The sequence below is a fragment of the Vigna unguiculata genome, chromosome 3, assembly GCF_004118075.2.
Source record: "Vigna unguiculata cultivar IT97K-499-35 chromosome 3, ASM411807v1, whole genome shotgun sequence".
Classification (NCBI taxonomy): Eukaryota; Viridiplantae; Streptophyta; class Magnoliopsida; order Fabales; family Fabaceae; genus Vigna; species Vigna unguiculata.
In genome coordinates, this window is record NC_040281.1 from 2,210,182 (window position 1) to 2,229,379 (window position 19,198).

A 19,198-nucleotide genomic window follows, 5' to 3' on the forward strand; every position below is an offset into this window, starting at 1 on the left:
TCACGTTTTTCTATACTCCTTTTCTATATTTTATTATCTCATTTTTACTATTGTTATTTATCTTTGTTCATTTGTTTTAAACTTTTTAATTTGAATCAAATTCTTCAATTTTAATTTTCTTTTTAACATATTTTTATACCCCACACGTATTATTTAACTCATTTCTATGTTGTTGAAATGCATTAATAAGTTGAGAATTTGCATGTACTTTGTCGAAGTATCTCTAATGTACTTTGTCTCCTCAGCAAGCATACTTAGTTTCTCTTGTCTTATTTTATTTTTCTTGGGTCAATTTTCTCGTCTTCTTTGTACCATTCCAGCATCGGTGCCATTTATTAAAATGCAATATGGCCCAACAAAGACTTTAAAGCAAACCAAACAATTATATTTTATTTCAATTATCAAATTTATTCCACCATCAAAATAAATTATACAAATTGTACCGAAAATTATTTTTTATTTCAAATGCAAAATCATTTTTATTCACTGATCCTAGACATGCATGAAATAGGAAAAGATAAAAATTAGCGAGAGGAAAATGAAACATGAATAACTTTATTAATATATGTATACATTTAATTCGTTTTATTATCTATTTATTTTAGTGTTTTAAAAAAAATACTTAATTAAGTTCCAATTTTTGTTAAAAAACTTAATATGATAATTTTTTTAAAATTTGCATTATTATTGATTATTATTGTTTGAAAGTATCATGTATAAAAATCTGTATTTGTGACGTGTCAGAATTGAAGTTTTTTTTTTAAGATTGTATGTGTCAAATTAAAGAGATTTTTAGATAAAATAATAATTCAAATTTTGACAGTTAGAAAATCTAAAATTTAAACATGACACTGTATATTGAATTTTTTACACATATATTCAATTGAGTCAAAAATAAATATATTATTAAATACTTAAATATTGGAATTAAAAGTTAGCTCCAACTTTGAAAATCATATCGAGAAAAGTTAAGTTTTTCTTTGAAGTTGAAATATACATATATAGAAAATTAGAGGAAAATGAAAGAAAGAATTGATACTTGCACCCCACAATTACTAATTGAGAGTTGCACCCCACAATTATTAAGCTCACCTCTTCTATTTTTCTACAAAGCAATAACCCAAACTATTTGCTATATACACCATCAGGAAACTGCTGACTTCTTACTCTTCAGCTTAAACTAAACATAAGTATCATTCTTTATAAAACTATAAAACTAACATACATATATCATCTATATATCTTAAATTAAAAATTTAATATACTCTAAATTTATTATCATTTTATAATTGATCTCATATATTTATTTTTAACACAAAACAATTCCTTACATTAGTTAGTGATCCGTATTTTGTCCTAAAATTAATGTATTCCTCTTGATTTGCCTGTGTTTTTTTCTTTTTTTTTATAAACTAAAAGTATATTTTGTACACTGGAAAAATAATTATTAGCAGCGCAAAAATAACAGTTAAAATATAAAATATGGAGCATTGCGTAGGTTGTTAATTCAAATCTAACAGGAATGTTGTGAAATTTGATTGTTGTGTAGATAAACATGGAAAAAATAGAAAATTCTATGAGATGTTAAATATGATTACTGTAATTAACTCTTTGTATTATGTTAAGCGAAAGATGGAGATGAATGCAAATGATGTGAAAAGAAGATAGAGAGAAGAGAACAGAATCAGCATGGGTTCGTCTCTGTGGCCTCCTCCGAAGGTGTCGATGGAGCTTCACGTCAAAAACCGAGAGAAGCTTCTCACATCTCTTCGTCAACACCTTTCCGATTCTTCTCGTCCTCTCCACGGCTTCGTTCTTCTCCAGGTCTCTCTTTGTCTGCATTCATCTTCCTTCCATTTCTCATTTTTCTTAACAATATTTATCCAATTTCGTTCGCGCAGGGTGGCGAAGAGCAAACGCGTTACGACACCGATCACTTGGAGCTCTTCAGGTATCCTAACCCTAAATCCTCCGCACCGTTTCACTTTTTGAATGATCACCGTTACAATGGTTGCCTATCGATCTATAATTCGTTTGCTTCGTGCTTCGCAGGCAGGAGAGTTTCTTCGCTTACTTGTTTGGAGTGACAGAGCCTGGATTCTATGGAGCTATTGTTCGTTCTGTTTTTCTCTGTTACAATGTTATTGTGTTTTTTTTGTTTTAATTTTAATTTTATTTAAATGCTTTTAAGATTTAAAGCTAGTTAGGAATTAACATGTATGATAAGAATATTTACTTCTGTGATGGTTATTTTGTATGTTGTATCTAAGGTGACATCTAATTAGTTGGCGGTGTAACAATCTTTACTGCCAAACACTTTTTAATTTTTGCAATGCGTACAAACATGATCACGTTAAGTTGTAGAAATTAGTAGTTTTTGATTTGTGCGTGTTATTGGTTTTTGAAGGACATTGCGACTGGGGATTCTCTCCTGTTTGCTCCCAGGCTACCTTCTGAGTATGCTGTTTGGTTGGGGAAGATTAAGGAACTGTCCTGTTTTAAGGTAACTCTTCCAATAATAAATGTTTAATGGATTTGCATACCGTGTTATTGTTTAGTTGTTCATATCTATGCATTCTCTGTAGGAACACTACATGGTTAGCAAAACATCCTTTTCAGATGAAATTGCAAGTGTTTTGCAACAACATTACCAGGGTGCGGGAAAACCTTTACTGTTTCTCTTGCATGGACTTAATACAGATAGCAGTAATTTCTCTAAACCGGCAGAGTTTCAGGTTCTCAACACTAACCATTCATTTTCTTACCCTTTGCCGCGACCATTTATTAATTGTTTTCATCAGGACAGTGGGTGAACTGTTGGATGCATATTGTTTCTCACCCCTAAACTGTCATTGAATAAAACCTGTTCTGTACCAGTCCTATTCGTTTTTTTTTTTTTTATGATATGGTAATACTTATACCAGCTAACATATCTTTCTTGAAAAAGTGATTCTTGGTATTGTATATTTTTAACTTTGATTTAGGGCATTGATAAGTTTGATAAGGATTTGACTACTTTGCATCCTATATTGACGGAGTGCCGAGTCATCAAGTCAAAGCTCGAAATTGCGCTTATTCAGTTTGCCAATGATATAAGCTCCGAAGCTCATGTTGAGGTAACTAATCTTAAACTGCCAAAGTTATGTTGGTATGTTGAGTACATATTTTAACATTCATGCGAAGTGTAATATGGTTTATGAGTGATCTATAGGAGGAAATGGGCTTTAGTATTGTAATTATGACAGTTTAATGTTTAGTTTCTTCCGTGGGAGTCTATTTGTTGTAGTTGTGATTGTGAAAAGAAAGTGATTTTGGGAAGTGGGAGGTATCTTTTGGCTTTTCTGTAATGACCTTTCCTTAAGACTAACTGACTAAGTAAAATAGCTTAAGTATAGAACAAAAAAGGCAGAAACAGTACTATTTTCCTAGACCTGGCTATGTACCCACTTTTCACCAAAACTTTTGGCATTTTTTTGTTGAAATAGGAATATCATTGGGCGGGCTTTGCATGGTTACATTATTGATTAGTAGAAGAATATACAATGTATATGATGAAGTATGAATGACTTTATACATATGCTCTGTGAAAATGCTTTCGTAATAGTTGTAATATACATTCCAACGAAACAGGTCATGAGAAAAACTAAGGTGGGAATGAAGGAGTATCAGCTTGAAAGCATTTTTCTTCATCATACCTACATGTATGGTGGATGTCGGCATTGTTCCTATACATGTATTTGTGCTACTGGTGAAAATAGGTATACATTTCTGAATTCTGATATTGTAACCGTATTTGCCACAATAAATGTGGTTCTCAAATACGTTTGTTTAACAATACTTACTAGGTGCTCATTTGTAATTAAAATGGATTTACCAAAAAAAAAATACTACCTCTACCCCTAAATATAAGACTTTTTTCCTTAAAGTTGTCCCTTTCTTTAAGTCTATTTTTTTGACTGTCACTTGTATTAAATATGTTTTGAAAAATACCTGTAACTAATTTACAATTCTTAAATTCATAAATAATAAATATTGGGAAATCTCTCTTTCTCTCTCCTCCAGCATTGGCGAAGTTAAAATTAGACAGAGATCACAATGCTACCATTTTTTCTTTTCCAAAATTAGTTGCTTAGGTGAAATTAATCAAGTGGGAAAAGGTGATTTAGTTGGTGTAAATATTGACAATTTAATTTGTGTAACAAAATTAACTAATTTTCTCAAACGGTGTGGATTGGGTAAAAGAGCCTTATATTTAGGGACAGAGGTAGTATGTTTTCTATGTTTTAAATAGTAGCTACCTTGATCATAAAATAGGTGGGCTGGCTATGATATGTGTATTAATGCAGTGCTGTTCTTCATTACGGCCATGCGGCAGCTCCTAATGACAAGGTATGGCATAATAAAAGTACCCTTTTTAAATTATCATTGGCTATCATAATGTTGATCTTTAAACATTGGTTATATGACTTTCCTAAGATCTTTCGTGCATTCTGACTCTGGACAATTGAATTGGGCATAATTCCTGTGTTTTCTGTATACTATTTATTATTTCCATTATTTCTTTCATCGAAACGTGAAATTAATCGGCACCATGCGTACTTATCTGTGTTTTCTCTTTTCACTAGCTAGTCTGAAAAGTACTTGGTACAGAAATATGTAAAAATGGGAGTACAGAAAAAAAAAAGCATAATGATGAGAAACTCTTTGAAAACAGGAAAAAATAAACTCTCTGGTATGTGGGTGACTTTGGATTTGGCTAATTGACATATTAAATATTGAAAACTTCATTCCTTAAGAAACAAGATGAGGTGAAGTTATTATAGTATGAGTTGGATTATTTTAGGGATGTTCGATTCTTTAAATTTTTCTCAAAGCATGACTCTTCTGCAGACATTGGAAGATGGGGACATGGCACTGTTTGATATGGGAGCTGAGTACAATTTCTATGGGTCTGACATAACCTGTTCTTTCCCTGTAAGTCTTTCCATTAATAATACATCAGTTAGTGTTTTACCTAATTTTTTGGCTTTTCTTCTCAAAAGGTGAAGGCAGGCCAAATACAATTTTGAATAAGCTCTACAAAATGAAAATAGAATTTTTTTTATGAAGGAAAAGTAAAAATATATAGCTTCCATGAAAACTAGCTGGAGGAGTTTCTACTTTTGAGGATAGAAACTAAAAGAGCTGGGTCAAATGTTATTTAGCATCTATTAAATGTAATTAGTATTTACTCAACTTTAAATTTGTGATGCAGATAAATGGAAAGTTTACAAGCGATCAATCTCTTATATATAATGTAAGTGCTCCCTCATAAAACCGTTTTTGTCAAAGGGAAAGAAAGTATTTTATGTTTTTTTACTCAATATCTAAAAAACTGAGCCAGTACAAGCATTTGCAGAGCAAATCCCAAACAAACACATGTATTACTTTTCTGCAAGCGCTTGCCTAACTTTATACATTCATGTGAATGTTAGGATGGCCCAGCTAATGTAATTTCCAACTTCTGTGTACCTCTGGATTGATTTTTATAGCATTTCTTTCAAACACATGTATTACTTTTCTGTAAGGGTTGCCCTAATTTTAGACATTCATGTGAATGTTGGTATGGCCCAGCCAAAGTAAATTTGAACTTCCGTGTACCTCTGGATTGATTTTTATAGCATTTCTTTTAGCATTTATTCACTGTTGCTCTTCATGTTCTGCAGGCTGTGCTAGATGCTCATAATGCTGTTATATCTTCAATGAAACCTGGAGTAAACTGGGTTGATATGCACATGTATGATCGACTACACTGATCACTTTTTTTAGCAACTAAAGGTCTGCCTTGCTTGGTTTCTATTTTGAAGTGGTAATAGCTGGGTTGTTATTAGTGTTTCTCTTGAGAGGAAGGTTTGTTGACTTTTTAACTGAATAGGTCAATAGGAATATAAGTATATTACAGAATTGTAACGGAGGTAATCTGTGCACATGCAGTCCCAAGCATTATTTTGACGTCTGCAGCTTGATTGAGAAATTACTGTCATTGTCTTGAATGGGGAACCTAAGAGAAAATCTAGCTGATAGCCATCACTAGATTTCATTGTGAAACAAACAAGCGTGCGTTTTGTGACGCTACTTTGCTGTTGAAAAAACAATGGCTTTATACAGAGATAATAAGAAATCTAAATAAGTTGACCAAATATCCATGAGCCGTCTATTTTTTGTGAAAAGAAAAAGGAAAATTCAAACTACTAATATACACTTCTATCATGCTACTTTTCGTTGTTTATGCTCATACCCTTTCTAAAATTGCAGATTGGCTGAAAAAGTTATTCTCGAGTCACTGAAGAGGGGAAACATTCTTTTGGGGTAATTTTTGTGTTATTCTATATCTGGTGGCTAAATTTCATCTTGATACAATCTCTACAATCTTTTATGAAGCTGCATATTTGTGAATTTGGTGTAGTGATGTTGAGGACATGATGGCTGCACGCTTGGGTGCAGTTTTTATGCCACATGGTCTGGGGCATTTCCTTGGTATTGATACACATGATCCTGGAGGCTACTTACAGGTATTTGTAAATTTCATCTGCAGTTGCATTTTAAATTTATCCCTTCCCCTTCCTTAATTAATGTACCTGTGTAGTTATTCTTGTAATGACAACTTTTTCATACCGAATTGCAGGGCCTGGAACGAAGAAAGGAACCTGGATTAAAATCTTTGCGGACAATCAGAGATCTCCGAGAAGGAATGGTCAGTACACTTATTGCTTCTTTCAGTAATAAAAAAATTGTTTAGTAGCAAGTAGCAACTGATTAGAAGCATGTTAGTTGTTGATGTTTTGCTTTGGGTTATACTAGATTCAAATTGGGATAATGAGGGGCCCCCTTAAACTTTCTCATTTATGTTTGAGAGTTAATTTTTTCTGGTATTAAGAGATCTAGTTGTCTTTACATGCTAAAGTAAATAATGTTTTATGAGTTTCGTTTGAATAAGCTTCTCCATAAGGACTTCTGGGAGAAAAATATAAGAAAGAAATGAAATTGACTTCTCCATAAACTAAAATTAGCTTATTCACAAGTTAAAGTTAAAAAAATATTGAGAAGTAATATGAGATTTGAGTTAGTTTATGCATACATAAACTAATTTTAAATTATGAAGTAGTTAAATTAATTTTTTTCTTGTTTCTCCTATAAGTCCTTTAGGAGAAGCTTGTTCAAACGTATCATTAGTTAGTAACTAAAGTGGGGTTTCTTTTTAAGTTGTAAATTAAAGTGATTGGTGTTTACAATCTCATCGACTAAAGGTGTTTGCCAAAGTTTTCTTTGGAATGATTGTTTGTATCTTGTAGATGTACTTGTTAAAATTAAGGTCCGAGTTAGAGAGGGGAGGATTGAATTGAACTTTTAATTTTTTTAACAGATTTTCAGAATAGAAATGCAAGTTCCAACTCCAAGAAATTCTAATTTCACACAATTAATAATAATATCATATATAATATGTTGGAGATGTGGGAAAAAGAAAAATACTAGACCCTGAATGGGATTTATTGTCACGAGGGAGTTACATCCAGTTGCTTAATTATCTTGTTTAAGACAATCACTATTTTCAAGTTTTACAACAGTCACTAGATGGAAAAAAATAAATACAACACACATTTTGAATCTTATAAGATCTTCTACAGCAGTTGTGAAAAGAAGATTAAGGAACAAATCACTTGGACAAGTTTTTCTCAACATGTAGAGTAAAAGAAATGGTGATCTTTTTAATATGATTTGCTCAATCCATGATCTTGATGTCATTTTTGTAGTAATGTGGCTCCAACAAGTGGTTTTACAGAAGTAAAGCTCATCTCAGTTTTATGTAAGTTTTGGAACCTTTTCAAATCAAATTGCATAAGGATTCAATGAGATAAACTGAATGAATTAAAATGATTTTTCCTACAAACCCGACGAGCCCAATTTTTTTTAACAAATTAAAACTATTTTTAATCTATTAAAACACTTCTAAATGATTAAACTACTGCAATATCAAGGATAAAGTAATCGTTTACAGCACATGTAGAACTCAAATTACAACCGAAACCTTGATTAATCAAAAGATGATAGTGTTCATCACTTGCACTATCACATACGTGGTTGGGAGCACATCAAATCGTCAAATACCGAGTTTGCTCCAAGTTTTGATCTCAACAGTATTAATATGTGAAGCTAAAATCAAATAATGGTTATTGTAATTTGTGAACCCTGGTTGCTTCAGTTTTGTTTGGAGTCTACTCCTTTGATCTCTATTAGTTAATGCTCTATTTTTTGAAGTATGCATATGAATTTGAGGAAACTTTGTTAATTGATACTGCCCAAAATAGAAAGCTGGGTGTGTATAGGAAAAATGAGAATATGTCTGTTTCAACTAATCTATGGAGGGAGAATAGGCTACTAACTGCCTAGCTAGCTATGGTGTGGCATGACACATGCGACGAGGAAGGGTTTTTTTTTTTTTTTTTTTTTTTTTTTCTGGGGGTAGTGTAACAGAGAAAGGCAAGCAAGCATACTCTTGTTCTGGGAGGGACTGAGCGCTCCCAACCTGCTCAGATTTGCTTTCAATGCTTGTAGACATGGCTATAGTCTGTTATCCGTTGGTCCAAGTCTTTTATTTTTATACACTTAATACTATACGAATTTTCCTTTCTCCCTGATCCCCGACACCATCATTTATACACTTGTAGGTTATCACTGTGGAGCCTGGATGCTACTTTATTGACGCCTTATTACTTCCTGCCATGACTAGTCCAATGACTACCAAGTTCTTGAACCAGGAAGTGATTAATAGATATAAAGATTTTGGTGGAGTTCGAATTGAGAGTGATGTGGTATTCCTCTATTTACTACTAAACCTTATTAAGGATAACCTAGTTTTTACACATCATTTCTATACTATCATTTTATCATTTCTCATTCAAGTAACAACATACATATTCAATCCTATATTTTGTGAGGGGGCGGCTAAAGTTTCTCCTACTTCATTTTTAGGAGTGTGTTAGCCATATACAACAATGAATATGGTAAAATACTTCTAAAGGTGTAACTTGTTTAGTGTGCTCCTTTAAAAAAAAAATATTAAATTCCATACTAAATTATAAATTTCACGTGATTTTCTTATTATTTAATAAAAGATCACGGGACATTCGTGATTAAATATGATCTAGTGAACTTGAAAATACTCCTAACAGGACAAAGAAAAAAAAAGGCTGTGGTAAAATATTCTCATAAATCACAACTGCTAAGAGTTGTCATATTTTCTCTCTGTAACAAGGGGATATACACACTCTCTCTTGATTAAAGATACTTGTAAAGTGATGTGAAATTTGTGTTTTAATTGACTGTTCATATGATAAAAGCAACTTTCTCATTTAGGGTCATTAATTTTAAACTCTTCATTGCTTATCAAACACTAAGAACATTAGACAAGTTTTTCCATAGAAAAGAAACATTAAAACTAGTTTCATCATAAAGTAAAATTAGTTAAAACATAAATTAATTTGTCATAATTACTTTGTTTATTTCTTTATGTTGTGCTCAGCTCGTCACTGCCAATGGTTGCTACAATATGACAAAGTGTCCCAGGGAAATAGGCGAGATTGAAAGGGTGATGGCAGGGGCACCTTGGCCAGCGAAGAACATCTCTACTCATGCTTGAAATGGATTAGAAATCTAATCTTGATTTCAATCTTCCTTAAGCTGAACAGGTCTGCGTCATCTTTAGTTTTTTTTTTTTTTTAATGAATAACGGAGTGCAAGTTGCTGTTTAACTGTCTCGTGTCTAAAATGATCTTCTTTGCACTCTAAATCCCTCCTCCCCTCTCCCAAATAAAAGATCTCGATATAAGCATTTGAATATCAAACTCAGTTGTAGCTTCGTTTCCTTTGACAAATGTTTTGAGTTGAGATGTTATAGAGGAGCAGGTTCTGAGAGTGAAATTAGAAGTGCTTAAATCGTGAGATTACTCCTAATCAATGTTAATCATCCATTGCCTTTAGTGTTTTAAAAAAATAGTACTTGTTGCTGATAAGAAGGAAGCTGTTAATAGCCCAAAAAAGTTGAAAAATACATTTACTTACATTAAATTTGAAGAATAATTAAGTAGATCAACATACAATTTATAACTACAACATATCTATTGGAGAGGATCATATGTGGTACCTTTATGCCCCAATGACCACGATCTCAAGCATTGCTTCTTCCCACTGATTGTAGTAAGTAGTACAAAATTCAAGATCTTTAATAATACTCTTGTTAATTCATTTCTGAAACAACACAATGCTTGGATGCCAAACTGTTTGTCAATTATTATGATAATACAATCGAGATCTTTTGGTTCATAACAATTTTTATTTTACCAGTATGAACGCAAATAAACATGGAAGTTATAACTCCCTTCATTATTTAACGCAACTTAAATTATAGATTTCAGAGTATATTCATTTCCAACTCTTTATACAATGTTAGGTATCACATGTGACTCTTTAGTAAATGGATTGATCACACCTAATCAGAAAGACCACAATCTCGAGCATTGTTTGTTCACACCAATCGTAACAAGTCGTTAAAAATGAAATACTTAAAACTCAAGTTGATTCATATCTGAAACAATATAATGCTTGTATGCCAAAGCATTTTGACTATCAGTGAATAACATAATACAATTGAGATCTTTTGGTTCAAAAGCATTTTTTTTAACTACTATGAAAAGTAGTGAACATGACAATTAGGACTCGTCTCTTTATTTAAAATAAATAATAATTACATATTCTATTGGAGTGGATTCTTCTCTAACTGTTGTAAAGATTTTGACCAAGGCATCACATTGAACTATTTAGTAAAAGGATAGATCACTACCTAACCCTTCACACTTCACTTCATTGTCTGAATCTGGAGTTGACAATGTGGAGGGTTTGAAAAATTCCTTGACACTGATCCGATCCATCGTGGAATGTGACAATAATTGTCTCCAGTAAAGTGGAAATGGAGAGAAAGAGAGAAAAAATGGGTAGAAGTATAATATAACATTGTGAAACAAAAGGCAATAAAATGAAATCAAAGAATCTCAAGTTAACGAAATCACAATCCATTGATATTCACTTCAATTCCATGAAAAAAAACAGGATCATATGCATGACAGTTCTTTGACATTATGTTCAGTTACATCAGTTCAATTATGACAATGATGCCTACCTACAACTAACCAACGAGAAAAATCCCATACTGAGGTAGCATGAGATATATTTCGAACTATATCTTGGGAGACCAACAATATTCAATGCAAGTGTATACTAGAATTCATTCAATACCTTATGAAAATTAATGTATTTAACACTTTTTTCCTCATGAATCAAAACGATTGATGTAATTTAGTTGTATCTCAGAACCCAAATCTTTCAATTGAAATTCGAGTTACAGCTCATGGACAATCAAATAAAAAACAGTAGGTACCGAATTCAAAGCTCAGACTATACAAAATAAGACTACAAGCAAGAATCAATTGTAAAATAGTTAAATCAAAGTTTATCTAACCTATCCTAACAAAAAAATCTAGAAGTTACTGATTAGATAAATCAAAGTAAAAGAAAAAAAAAAAAGAGATGGAATTGCTAGAGTAAAAAATGTTTTCAACTTGAATTTCAATGGAACTGAGAATTGAAATAGTTAATCATTGCGGTGAAAATTTTTGAATGCTTATACTTTTATTCATACAAATCTATAGAATTCATATCCCATCAAGTAAGTTATCGTTAAGCAATGTCTTTTTGATCCGCAACTCCAAGGATTTCCTATTCTCTCTAATTTTCTTTTTATCATACACAGCTATTAAAATTATTTATTTCTCTTATTTATTCTCGTGTAAACAGCTAAAGTACCAAATTATTATTTTTTCATGATTTTATGTCAAATAAGAAAAATCTATTTGGTACTGTTTAAATTTTATTATTATTTTATTAATTAGTGATAGTTTAAATCACCCAGTTTTTGCAGCGATCTTACTTAAAAGAAGTATCTCAAGAGGCGATTTATAGGGATGCCAACGAAGTCATCCCTATAAATCTTTGTGTTTATCTTCAAAATTCTGGAAGATCCTTCATATATATTATAAAACATTCATATCTTTCTGAAAACTTTCAAACACGTAATCCTGTGTAATTGTTCAAGAACATCGTTTTCCCTAACTAAACAAGACCAATGAATTGAAACATCACTGTCTTCCGAAAATGTCAAAAACAGCACCTTTCCACACAATTACCTAGTCTCCACTTTTCATAATTAAAAGCATTACCTTAATACCAACTAAGAATTCTAGTATGAACGGAGACAAAATTCAATGCTTGCGTACGCTGAAATAAACTTAACATCACTAGCTGAGTGAAGCTTAGTATGGCGGGCCCCAACCAATTCTTTCCTTTAAAGCATCATAACATAATGCAATAATATATTATTACATAATGTATTATGCAATTTTCCACTCTCTAAGTTTAAAAAATGATAAATGGGAACATTAATTGGAAATAACAAATGATAAATAAATTAATAGTCCATGTGGAATTTACAGATACAGCTCAAGGATTCCTTTATTGAAGACAAACCTACAAATGAATGAACGCGACTTCTCTTACCTATTTTCAGGTTTTATATGTATTTCACGTATTCTTCCCATGCCCTTCACTTCTATCTACAACCTTCTCCATCCCTTCCCCTCTCTCTTAACAATGAAAAAAATTTGAAGATAAACTGCTTCCAATTACAAAACTCAAAGCTTTATTATCATCATCATCATCATTATTATTATTATGTTCAACCCTTCAGTGAAACACGAGTCTTTATGGGCTTCAGCTTCAGTCCCATGCTTTCCGGTGAAAGGAGCTCGGGAGAGATGCACGATGGGCTCAGTGGGCTTCTTGGGCTTTCACTGAAATGGGTTGGTCTATAAAGCCCATACCCCATGAGAAAGTACTCCATTGGTATCAGCATGGCATGTGGCTGTTCTTCTGTAACCATTGATCCACAAGCCTGCACCTGCATAATCAAAAAACCCTTTTCAATCCACACCTTCAATCACTCCAACCACAAAAAAATACCAAGTAACATAATTTTAGTTATTAACCACACACTTCAAAAATAGATTTTGGTAATACTGCCATTAAAAGTGGTAAACTTTACATAAAACATCTACATTTGCTATGCTTTCTTGTCATGCATGTATATATACATGCATACATACATATTGTACATACCTCAACCAAGGCACTGTATCTCCTATCAAGTTTTGAAGTCATGTATAGAGCCTCTGAATGGAAAGGAGAACTGTCTCCAACAAAAATAAGTGTTCTACATTTTAGTCTTCTCAATCCTTCTGAAATATCAGGCCTCCTGCAATATGGCAAAACAAAGTGGTAGCACATAAGTTTCCATTTTACATACTTTATATGTAAAATTGGGATGCAAAAATGTAGCAGATTTTACTGATTAATTGCTTGAAGAAACCGCAAAACATTTGTTCTCTTTCTCTCATCCAGCAGCTGGTAAAAAACAAGGTAAATGAACAAGGAAACAGTGAGAAAAGGAATAACAACGACATTCCAACTATAATTAGCTTGTAGCAGTTAGCACTGACTTTTCTGCAGGCTTGGACTATCTCTGATTCTGCAACTGCGACGTTACCGCGAACTTCCTATTAAAATTGACCAAGAAAACTCAAAACATTTGAAATAAAAGAGGGAATACAGAAAACCTAAGGGATTTGCATAGTTCCACTACAATACCTTGCTGAAGTATCGCTGAAGTAAACACTCTTTCAGCAAGCCACACATACCGTAGAAATATAACAAGTTTGACATCACCTAAAATTTGACATTTCATAGCAAATTAGCATGTTTTCATATCAGAGAATTCATAGAAGGAAAAAATCTGCAAGAATTTTGAAAGAAACCTTGTTATAAAACCATTCAGTCCAAGAAGGTGCTTTGCATAAGGGAGATACTAGTATTAAACCAAGAACACGCTCCCTATATTTTATCTGCAAAAGGTGCCAAAAGAAAAGTGAATAAGTTCATCAGTGCACGACTGAAAAGCACTAACTATATGAATAGCACAGTTTTTCCTTTCAAAGTTGAAGAGGGTACATACAGCAAAAAGAGTAAGGATATAAGCACCAGCTGTCACTCCCATACACATCACTGCACCAAGCCTAGACAAGAACATAGTTCATGCCATTAGTAAATAGAGAAAAAGAAGAGAAGCAAAGCACAACACCAACTTACATATTGAGTTTCAAGGGAAAAGTTCTGAAAAACGAAAGCTACACTGTAATTATATATTAATTACCCAAAATAGTTGAGGATCTCGATTATTTGATCTGCTAAGTCTTCAGCAGAAGGAACAGGATCCTCGCAACAAATTGTAGCTGCTCCCAACTGCAAGAACTCTTGTTGAAGTTCCAGAGGAAAATCTATGTGAATAACAATATTCAGTTCTAAATGCAATAAAGAACCCATTAAAATTTATCAACTTACAAACCTCATGTCCGGGAGGACTGATATGATAAATGCAAAAGTTGTGAAGCAGTAAAGAAGCTGCCTCTGGACAGAAAAACAATCCTTGGAAACATGACATATCTGCCCCAATACACAGAAGTCAAATGTTGAATAATATTTCCAGATACACATGAACAATGGAATCATTTATGTAACCTAAAAAGGAACTCGGAGAAATTCAGGAACAGGTGGTAAAAACAATAGGTAATCCTTAAACAAGTGGAAGTATGTAAAAGAAAATAAATTGGCAGTGCTTACAGTTTAGTGCTAAATCCGGATAGGTGATCAGAGCTGGTTTGTCAGGATCCCCATAGACTATGACAGACACAGAACCACAGCCAGTTCGAATGTGATGCTCCTGAAAGGCAATCCAAAACGAATGGTGGAATGAGAAAAGGGTACAAAAATTGAAGTTGGAACTTTTAGAAAGAAAAGAACCTTCCCCAAGAGCAAGGGATATTCTTTATTTAGTATACACTCCATTTGAGTAATGTTAAAATTCATTCGTGAACCTTTTTCAAGCTATTCGGCCGCTAACATGGTTCCCCATGTGCTCTTGCTGCTTTTTTGGGCAACCCAAACCATGAAGCAATAACAACACATTAATATCACGATCTAACAGAAAAGTGGAATAAGTAATTCCAGATTCCAATCATATTATGCTCAAGAAAACAATAATAAGGGAGACAGAGAAAAAGTGGAGAGTATCTTTGGCTTTTAAAAGGAAAAGAATGACTAAAACTTGTTCAATAGCTGGTATGTGTATTCCTAAAAACCAGAAAAACTAAACACAAAAGGGAAAATAAATAAAACTTCCTACATCTTCCAAATCATGTCAAACACCATCCGGATAAATTTCCTCCCCAAATGAAAACCGAGGAGAACAACGAGGCGATCAAATATTCAGAAAAACCAGTAACTTCATAAACGGAGGACGGAAGAGTAAAAGAGTACATGGCAATCGACATTTAAGGAATGCACAGCAGATCCGCCATTTATTTCCCTCACCAAATCTTCAGAAGATATGATAAACATAAAACTCGAAGAAAGAACACAGAGAAAGTAAATAAGGGTAAACAAAGGGAACACAACCCCAAGAATTTTGAATAGTCAAAACAAATGAAGAAAAAAAAAGGGCTTCCGGTTCATTTTCTGTAAAATTTTCCAACAAAGATCCTAAGAGCAACCGCCAGCCCGAGAAAAAAAGACCCCCAAAAGGAAAAAATTGCCATTGGCATATAATTTATCTCCATTCAGTACCAGCAGAATCCAAGAACCAAAAATGCTGCACAATGAATGCCATGTTCTGGATGGCAGCAAGAACCAAAAAAGACGACAAAAGTTAGAACACCCAAGTGAGAAAAACTGGAACTGGATCCACCCCTCGGAAAGAAAGAAAGAAAAAAAAAAGATTAAAACTTGAAAACGAAAATAAGAGAAGAGATGAAATGGGTGGGACCTTTCCACCGAGGTAGATCTTCTCCATGTCGAATGAAACGGAATCAATGGATTCTGGCATGGCTGTGGTGAACATGGAAGCCTCTCCCTAATGACGAAAAGCCTCCACCCACCAATTCCCCTTTGTGGGTGTTTCTCTCTCTTGCTCCTTTTATATTTTTTGTATTATGGTTATGTTAAAATGCTTTCAGTTTGAGGTTGAAGAAAGAAATGGAATACAAGGGTCTCTCTTGTGCCTTTAATGGCTTATATACGAAGCAGTTGGATTGTTCTTTTGTTGTGTTGTCTTGTCTTTTTCTCTCTCTTTTGCAAATGTTTTTAACCTGCGGTTTACAACCACCGACGCTGTCTTTTATCTTCTTACTGCGCCTGCACACTCCACGACGTCGTTTTCTCCTCCAAAGCGACGTCGTTCTGCTCATGCAATTTTTATTACAACTTAATTGATTATTAAGAAAGATTAATTGGTAGGTGAGTGCGTTTATGTTACCTATGGATGAAATCATATTTAAATATTTTACTATTCAGATTTTAAGTCTAGGAGTTGACTACATTCAATATTTGTGATTGGGATATTAATTTCACGTGGATTTTAATGATAAATTAATTTACTTTCATTTAATATGAAATTGGTCTATAATTTTGAATCATTTAATTTAGGTTGCACTTTTTTACAATTTCATTTAACAAACATGATTTCTTTCATGTCTTTTTTCACTTAAATTTTGTTTTATTCAATTTGTTTTCCAATAAATTGAAACGACTCCTTCCTTATTTTTCTTTAGTTCTTGTTTATTTATCTATTAAAAAAATTAAGGATGGATGATTTTTGTTTCTTAAATTTAAAGAAATTTTATTTTATTTTTTAAACTTAATCTTGTGATTTTAGTCTATAAATTTGTTTGCAATTTTGAATTCACAAGTCGTATTTATATTTTACTATAAAGACTATTTTTCAATTTAATTTTTAAACACAACTCTTATTTAAAAACAATAAATAATTTGATTCGCTCTCTAAATTTGTAACCAATTAGAATTATTTTTTATTTTAAATTGGTCTCCATTCTTAAACTTAATCTTACTATAACTTTCCCATTTTAATAAAATCTTTTCTTTATTTTTTATACTTCAATAATTTATTTGTATTCTGAAGTAGCAATTAATAAATTTAAAAGATACCTTGGTGATTTTTTTTTCTCTTTTTTTTGTCTAAGGGAAAAAGAGAAATTATCTGAAAGCATAATATTAAATAGGTCAAATAAACATCTTTAAACTTGTAGATAAAAAAAAACAACAATTTAAGATAGTATTCACCTATCTAAGCCAGTCTATATAACTAATGCAATTCTATAATACTCTTTCACACGAATTTTATATTACTTTATAAGAAAAAAAAATAGTGATATTTTAGACCTACTTTTAATCTATCACTTCAATTATCATTAAATTATTTATTTTAATTTTTTTTAATAATATAATATGAAATAATAATTAAAATATCAATTAAAAATAAATAAAAAAATAAATTAAAATATCATTATAAAAAAAAAAACCATTTTACACTACTTTTGCATCACATGTAAAAAATCAATGAGATAAAAAAAAAACTGAGTAAATTAGGGTTTTTATTGTAGTTGTTTTGAGTTATGATGAAAACCTAACAAAATCTAAAAAGGGTCGTAATTTGCGGGATGCGTGTGTCTCTCTGACCCCAACAGTGCCTCTGTCCTTCCCTCCAAACCTATTGTGCGTCCACACCTGTCACTGCCATGTTTCATTTCAAGTCTCAATTTTTTATACATTTTTTTTTATTTTATTAAAAAAAGTCACATCAAATAAATATGAGTAAATTAAATAATTTGTTTATAAAATAATGAAACTTTTAAATTAAAAGTAGTGTCATGACATTTTATATGAACTTATTCACCATTAAGCATTATATAATTTTTTCAAGATATTTTTTTTGAAAAAAATTATAGCTTTTGTAATTAATTAGTTGTGTTTATGAAGAGGGAGCTTAGAAGTTAAAAAATGGAAGGTTGCTTGGCTTTCATTTGACTCCAATCATTAATGATCTTCATACACATTGCTTTGGCTTTTTCCATCTCATCTCTTATTCATTTACCAATATTCTTTCTCATCTTCACCAAACCCTAATACTAATTAATTATTAAAAACTCTATCAAATCATGTTTCCACTTAGCTTTACATGCTATCTTCCAAGTGTCAAATTCCATCACATGTATCTCTCATTCCACAACCATCTTTATTTATAAAATTCTCTTAAGAAATTGTTTATTCCTTTTAATTAAATATTTTTAAGTTAAATCATGCACTATTTTTTTAAAATATTCCAATTAAGAGCATCTTTACTACATGGTCATCATTAGATTGTAAAATTAAAATATGTTTAATAAACTTCCTTAATAAAATATACTATTGTGACATAAGAAAAAGACTTTCAGATATGAGAATAAAATATATTACTTTTTGTATTAAACATATGTATCTTTTTCTACCAATCAAACAGAATATTGATAAAAGTCTGAGTGTTATAAAACTATTGTACTCGAATAAAATTTACAAATATATTTTAAAAGTGATGCAACAAAATAAAACCTAAGAAAATTAAATTAAAATATTGTACAATAGAGATATTCTAATATATTTTTGAAGTAGTGAAATATAAATACATTTTATTTTTATGACAATTTATTTTAGTGACGTAACTTGTGATAGAGTCTCAAGTAGAATCTATGGTAGAGCTTGTGATACATTGTGATAATATTCATATTGTAAATGAATATTCTTTTTGTTAATATTTAAGTGTTTTCAATAATGGTGAATCAATGGAATTTGATTTCTTAATTGATATATTTTTAATAAAGATGTTAATTTCGTTATAAATAATTTGCGGAGTTTATAAAAACTTAATTCATCTCATAGTAAGTTTGAGACAATTTATAATTTTCTGACGTCGAATAAAATTCTTTTTTCTAAAGAATTCAATTTATATTTTAAATGGATTTATATATTTCATAAGGAGATTCTAATATCGTGATGAGACATTTTAAACTGCTAGAAAACCCCTAGGATAAACCATCAAAGAAGTTATTAATGTAACATAAGGAATCAAAAGTTTTTTATGCTTTTTTGTAAAAGAAATTGTGGAAAAGTT

At 31.7% G+C, this 19,198-nt stretch overlaps 2 protein-coding genes across 3 annotated transcripts; one reads left to right on the forward strand and one right to left on the reverse strand.

The window, feature by feature from the left end:
• The first annotated feature begins 1,548 nt into the window (after nt 1-1,548).
• On the forward strand, nt 1,549-10,016 carry LOC114178523 (xaa-Pro dipeptidase). The gene is made up of 16 exons (XM_028064486.1): nt 1,549-1,824; nt 1,902-1,951; nt 2,053-2,113; nt 2,408-2,503; nt 2,586-2,735; nt 2,985-3,116; nt 3,631-3,758; nt 4,347-4,389; nt 4,891-4,974; nt 5,255-5,296; nt 5,706-5,776; nt 6,295-6,348; nt 6,446-6,551; nt 6,665-6,733; nt 8,706-8,849; nt 9,560-10,016. Exons 1-16 carry the CDS (start codon nt 1,690-1,692, stop codon nt 9,674-9,676), a joined length of 1,482 nt encoding a protein of 493 aa, XP_027920287.1. The 5' UTR covers nt 1,549-1,689; the 3' UTR covers nt 9,677-10,016.
• A 2,515-nt stretch (nt 10,017-12,531) lies between these two features.
• LOC114175589 (protein NDL1-like) lies at nt 12,532-16,272 on the reverse strand. Of its 2 annotated transcripts, XM_028060346.1 has the most exons (12): nt 16,022-16,248; nt 15,075-15,121; nt 14,821-14,920; nt 14,546-14,643; nt 14,354-14,442; nt 14,156-14,216; nt 13,959-14,045; nt 13,792-13,869; nt 13,644-13,700; nt 13,493-13,548; nt 13,264-13,399; nt 12,794-13,045 (listed from the first exon to the last, which is right to left on the reverse strand). In XM_028060346.1, exons 4-12 carry the CDS (start codon nt 14,639-14,641, stop codon nt 12,824-12,826), a joined length of 882 nt encoding a protein of 293 aa, XP_027916147.1. In that variant the 5' UTR covers nt 14,642-14,643; nt 14,821-14,920; nt 15,075-15,121; nt 16,022-16,248; the 3' UTR covers nt 12,794-12,823. The 2 variants fall into 2 exon arrangements, with proteins under 2 accessions (XP_027916146.1, XP_027916147.1); XM_028060345.1 differs by lacking the exon at nt 15,075-15,121 and having other exon boundaries at nt 12,532-13,045; nt 16,022-16,272.
• Nucleotides 16,273-19,198: the final 2,926 nt, after the last annotated feature.

Coding starts and splice junctions, on each gene's coding strand:
- LOC114175589 (XM_028060345.1), bottom strand. CDS start 16,096: ATGTTCACCACAGCCATGCCAGAATCCATTGATTCCGTTTCATTCGAC. Junction 14,046..14,155: donor ATATCCTTACTCTTTTTGCT/GTATGTACCCTC, acceptor CACCTTTTGCAG/ATAAAATATAGGGAGCGTGT. Junction 13,400..13,492: donor TTTCTTCAAGCAATTAATCA/GTAAAATCTGCT, acceptor GCCATATTGCAG/GAGGCCTGATATTTCAGAAG.
- LOC114178523 (XM_028064486.1), top strand. CDS start 1,690: ATGGGTTCGTCTCTGTGGCCTCCTCCGAAGGTGTCGATGGAGCTTCAC. Junction 4,975..5,254: donor ACATAACCTGTTCTTTCCCT/GTAAGTCTTTCC, acceptor TTTGTGATGCAG/ATAAATGGAAAGTTTACAAG. Junction 8,850..9,559: donor TTCGAATTGAGAGTGATGTG/GTATTCCTCTAT, acceptor TGTTGTGCTCAG/CTCGTCACTGCCAATGGTTG.